The sequence below is a fragment of the Protopterus annectens genome, chromosome 7.part0 (genome assembly GCF_019279795.1).
Source record: "Protopterus annectens isolate FY-2018-M chromosome 7.part0, PAN1.0, whole genome shotgun sequence".
Taxonomy (NCBI): Eukaryota; Metazoa; Chordata; order Ceratodontiformes; family Protopteridae; genus Protopterus; species Protopterus annectens.
The window spans coordinates 1,999,096,966-1,999,102,965 of record NC_056739.1 but is presented as its reverse complement, the minus strand read 5'-3'; the positions used below and the strand labels follow the sequence as shown (position 1 = coordinate 1,999,102,965).

The window sequence follows — 6,000 nt, the reverse complement described above, 5'->3', positions numbered from 1 at the left end:
ACTTATAAAAAGCCCAATGAGTACTTATAAAGAAGTCAAAGGACCCTTTGGCAACATTCTCTGTCACAAACATATGTAGTTGTAGTGTGATTTGCTAGCTATTAATTTTTCCTTATATGTGTGTTGCTAAAATGTTTCTGTGATACAGTAGCAGTCCCTGTGCATGTGTCGAGTTTTTGTTAGCTGTTAATATAGTTTGTATTTCGTTCTAAAATTGTTGTAATCAACTTTTGTTTCTTGTCACTGTTAACGTTTTGTCATATTGTGTTGTCTTTCCTCTTCCTGTGTTGCACTGTTCACATTTTAGGGTCCACAGGGACTCAAGGGGAATCCAGGCACACCAGTAAGTAATCAGATGGCCTCAGTCCTGGGCAACAAATCTACAGTGCCATCTTTCTGTCTGTCTTGCTTTGTCTTATCTGTCTACTTTTCAGCTTTTGAGTCCTTACTTTAGTTTCAGGGCACATTTCAGATGGGTGAAACCTGCTGTTGTTAGGCTGCTGTGGTAACTGCCTTTTTCTTTGCTGCTCTAATCTTTTGGACTGAATTCCATCTTTGCAGGGTTTACCAGGGTTTCCCGGAGTGCTAGGTCGACCGGTAGGTATGCCTTCTTATACTGTGATTTGCTTTTATGGTCTGGCAAGTATGATATTTTGGTTGTGGTTATTTATTAATTAATTTTATTTTATTTATTGATTGCTTACATAGAAGTATGCATTGTATTGCTAAATAAAACATGATAATTGACTTCACTGACAAAATAGATTTAAAAAATTTGGTGCTGTGGTTTAAGATACTTTGTAACCTGCAAAATACTTTACAGATTCTATCAGAAAATGCTTTTCATATTAATATTTTTGAAGTGTTTCTCTGTGATTCATAGAAGCGATTTTTGAAAATTCCAGCAGAAATATTAAACTCTATAGTCACACTGTTATTCTAGGTATATCTGACTGACTTAGTTGTACAAGTGAGGGGATGCAGATGGAGAAGAGTATAAGCTGGACTGCTGTTAAAAAGCAGACTGGCACAATTGCAGTGCTCCAATTTAAAGTGCTTTTTTCGTCATACATGAATGGCTGGGACCACAGTGAACTAGACAGATACATTTTTAAGACACATGTTGGCTCTCTGTTGCTGATCTCAGGTTTTAGGGGATTCATCATTTGCCATATTTTGCCTTATTTGTTTCCATTGAGATCAAAGGCTAGGGACAAAGCCCCACCATATAGAACAAGAATGTTATTTTTGTCCCACCTTAATTGTTTTTCTCTGTGCAAGAAATATAATGTTACTCTGGATCTGGGACTTCACATGCTACACACTGGCCTCTCATATCAATAGCTATTTCTAGGAAATGGGCTTACTCTGACAGCAAAAGTGCTTTCTCCTTGGAAAGGCAGGGAGCTATCGAATGCCCATACCTTTCTCTCTTCCCTCTCAAGCCTCCATTATCTGAACTATTTAAAAATTGTGCACACATTTCCTTCAGCAGTTGTACTGGTGTGCCTAGTGAAGAGACACTTCTAGATAAGTGTACATACTAAAACCTGAGTAAAACTGTTGTCATTGGATGCTAGGTTTGTTTTGATAAAGAGTGAATGAATTAGGAAGGGAGAGAGAACATATTTAGAAAAGGTGGAAGTGATGAAGAGAGGGAACAAAGGTGGGTTGGTAAGTAAACCTTTCAACTATCCAAAATTTCACTGAGTGTCTGGAGTTTTGCCTCTTAGTTTTGGTTGGTTCCTTATAAACTGTGTGTTTTTCTGGCAAATCATCAAGGACTGGTCACTAAATAGTGGTAGACATTTGAGTTTCAAACTTCTTATCCTTCAGAAAATGCATACTAATACAACACCCGTTATTATAGCAATTGTCTAACTTTAAAAGAGCAATATTTAAAAGATGTCCCTGATTCTGGGCTTTTCTCCCATCCCCCATTATTTTTGGCTTTATCCAGAATTCTTGTGCTAAGAGGCTGAGAGGTATTTAGGTAGGTAGGGTGATTCTCTAGTAACCAGAGCCAGACTCTTAGTGGTACAGTTACCCACTGCCTCTTATCTAACAGAGTATGTGTAGATTTCTGCCAAACCACCATAGGGGAGTAATTTTTGGAAGAATATGGAGGAGAAAAGCCTAGATTAAGGACATTAGAGGAAAGTGGATACCAATCAGAAAAGCATGAATAATACCAACAAAGTTATTTCAACCAACTCACTCCTCAAAAACATTGAAATGAATGCCTAGTGAGTTGAGAAGTGCCCAGTAAGTTATAAACATAATAAATTTCATTTCGTCTTTAGCCTCCAAATATTTACCAGATGATTACTTACTAGCTATGAGTTTTATGGCACATTGCAAGAACAGTCATTTTTCAAGTGTTTCCTGGGAAAATAAGTACTTAGAAAAATATATCTTTACCAATAGATCCTTGATGCTGCCACACAACAGCTGATAAAAACAATAAATTGCTTGAAGAGATCATGTTGGAAAACAGATAAGGAAATGGTTTTAACATTTATGAAAGATGGTAGCTTTATTTGGAGTGGATTTCACTATTCTGAAGTCGTTAAGCTGTGGAGTTCTGCAGTGTTCTGTGTTAGAGCAGATATTATTTAACATATCTGTAGCTGATCTAACAAGAAGCGAAGAAAACAAACTTATCCTATTTGCTAACATCACTAAAATTAATGTGAAAATCAAGCACAGACAGGCCAGCTTCCACTGAAATGTAGCAGAATTTGAAGAGTGATCAAACTGACGGCAAGTGGCATTTGGAAGATATGAATGCATTGTGTTTTTGGGTAGAGTAGCCTGGGGGTGATATACAGGGTATAGAGAAGAAGGTACAGTAAAGACTGGGGAGAGTTAAAATTATCCTGGATTGATTGCCATTCCTGAATTTTTGGTGAAGATCCCCACCCTGCAACACCAGGGTCTAGGGTTCAGTCCTAACCTTTGGTCTGAGTCTGTGTGGAGTTTGCATGTTCTGCCTAGGTCTTCAACATGTTTTTCCTGGTTATGCAATATCAACCTACACCTTAAAAGCTATAGTTTGATTAACTGCTCTATAATTACACTTAACCTTGCTCTTGTGGCCAGGTTGTGGATGAAAAGAGTCTAAAACAGTCCACAGAGTTTACCTGATTAGCAAACAAATTTTTTATGGAGACTTTACAAAAGGTTAGAAGTATTTTAAGGGCAGGTGACAGACTTAAGGATGGTAGATGTCATTTAATTAGAGAAAGTCAGGGTGGGATTAATAGAGATGCCAGCGGAGCTACGACTCCAGACCTCTGTGCCCCCCAAGACAAAAATAGACCATTTGATGTTACATGGTCTCCTCTCAGGTAAACCGATTCTTGTTTGCAATCAGTTACAAACTGCAGGCTTGTGTTGCTCCTCTCCGCATGCAGACACACAGTGTTGAGTAGGCACCAAATTAAAATGGGGCCACTGATATATAGGACTACATTGAGTTGTGGCTGCACAGTAATAGGGCTACAACATTATCCATTTAAATTAGAAAAATTTGATTGGAATGGGCCCTTCACCACTCTGGTGAGAGAAGTGTGCTGACTGGAACCTGTCTGGTGAAGGGTAGTTGGTCCAGGGCTTGGAGTAAGCATCCTCATTGGTCCTTCTGAACTTTTTAAAGTTTTTTTTCAAGTTTTTAACTTCTGATATTTAAGCCCTGCTTTTGAGCAGGTCTGTGCTTGTTTGCTCATCGTACAGCACTGTGTACTTCCACGCAATTGTGCATCATAGCAGGACAGATACATTTGACAGTTTTTCCCTTAGATACAGCTGTAGCACATCAGTGTAGTCCTTATCCTTAGTATGTCTATGGTCTAAGAAATGCTGCTATTGACCTAATAAAACACCAGCAAAAAAAATGGTAGAAATACCCATCCATTGAGTACCTCCTTGATCAGTCCAAAAAGCCCCCCCCCCCTTTTTGATAGTGGTTCTTCAAACTAGCATTATGGACAGTTGAACTACACTTGTTTCTCCTGCCAACCTTCTTGACTTGGGTCTCCTGAGGCAATGTAGAGATTGCCTCATGTACACTGACAACCTTCTACTAATAACACTGTAGTACAGAGTGCAAGAGATGTATCTACACCAAAAATCTTGAATCCCTGCTCTGTTACACTCGAAACAGTAATACTGAAGAGGTTGCCAACCCATCTACCACTACTCATGCAGATAGTACCACTACTCATACATATAGTATGCATCAACACAAAAATCAACATATGTGGAGGTTCTCCCAAAAAAACTTACAGAAATACCAGAGACCAGCAAAACACAACACTGCTGCAACTAACACAGTTCCCACAACACCCATGACACATAGCAACATCAGTGTCTCACCTACCAAGCCCATAAGGCATAACACTCAAAAATTGTTCTTGTCATTGGAGACTCCATAATCAGACACACAGATGTCCCACTCACTAGGTTGGATAAGGAGAAAGTCAGTGAGCTGCATGTCCAGTGCCAGGATTCATTAGATCACGCATGCACTCAAGTCTCTCAGCAACAAGTACCATTATGACTCTGTCATAGTTCATGTTGGTGTGAATGACCTGAGATGTACCTCACTGGACTATATAAAGAGAGACATGACTGAGCTCTCTGAGTATGTGTCCCAGGCAGGTATGTCTCTAGCCTTGAGCAGAATACTACCTCACCTAGAATGATACCACAGTATAAACAAAAATTATTGACTTCAGTAACTGGCTTCATTTTTGGTTGTCATTGAAAGGGAATCCATCCAATGAAATCCAACACATGCCTTACAAAGTGCTACTGAAGTCCCTATCACTGTACTCTGTATCATATAGACTTCTTTAGGCAGACTTATGTCTGGCTTACAGAATAATCTCAGACCCAAACCTAATGAAATTGCTGCACATCTTTAAATCAGAGCTCCCTGTTCCAGGGATCTAAATATGGCCTGTGAACTTAAATAGGACATGCTGGAGGTACAGATTTGCCTCCCAGCGACTGTTGCATTTTGGAATAGTTCATTAATTCATGTGTAATAGAGCACCTCTAAGACATTGTTCAAAAGGAACCTGGACTAGTGGATAGGGCACCTTAAATTCTTACCAGGGATAGCACCCACAACCCTCCTGGACATGGGCAGTCATTAGTAAACGCAATCCTGGAGCGTATGTATGATATTACATTGGGATGAAATGGCTATGTCAAGCTGTTAATGGCACTGCTGTTGCAGTGAGCCTAGGTAGCCTCCCCTGCCTCCAGGATGGTTGAGCTGGTGTTGATCACCCACGCTCATCGCCCTTCTCCTTGTCCCTCCAGTGCCAGTCTGTCACAGGTCATCTGTGATGTTGTCAGGCCTTTTCTCTGTATATCATGGGGCCATGCATCTTAATAATCTTAATGCTTACAGATAGAATCAGCTTTTGTAGTACATGATTTAGCAGAATATATAGTGATGTGATTCTTTTATAAAAGGTTGAGAAGACAGTGTAATGTATTGAGTATAATGGCGTGAAACCTGGGGTTCACTGACTTGGAATGGTGGGAGGGAATGAGTCGAGAAGGAAAGTCAGTGTAAAGGAAAGAGAATGGGTAGCAGTTTAAAAAAGGAAGATTTGTGTTAAATTTTAGGTAGTACTCTTTTTTTTTTTTTTTTTTTTTTTTCTTTCCTGAAAGGGTAGTGAAACACTAGAATGCCTTGCCATCTAACATGGGTGCCTGGGGCTGGTACAAGGAGTGGGATTAAGAAAGGAAAGGGGTTCAGACTACCTTCAACATATGGACAGATTTACCAGATCATCATATGTATGATCATTTATAAAAATGAAATGCTGTATAAAGTAGATGATGATGCAAAACAGCAGACTTAGAGCATAGAGTAAGTTCATAGCATAATACTTAACAGAGGGTGGTAACTGTCAAAAAGCAGCAGCAGTGTAATTGAGACTTGGGAAGATGTCAGGTAACAGTTAAGAAAACAATCCTAGC

The 6,000-nt window shown here is 39.4% G+C and overlaps 1 protein-coding gene across 3 annotated transcripts in view; it reads left to right on the top strand.

The window, feature by feature from the left end:
• Positions 1-6,000, top strand: part of LOC122807296 (collagen alpha-1(VII) chain-like) — a gene marked incomplete at its 5' end in the record, with an annotated part of 1,562,855 nt that overhangs the window by 893,799 nt on the left and 663,056 nt on the right. For 2 of the 3 annotated variants that reach the window (XM_044078425.1, XM_044078422.1), the window contains 1 exon segment: positions 562-597. In XM_044078425.1, the coding sequence (XP_043934360.1) occupies positions 562-597 (36 nt within the window). 3 annotated transcript variants of the gene reach the window in all.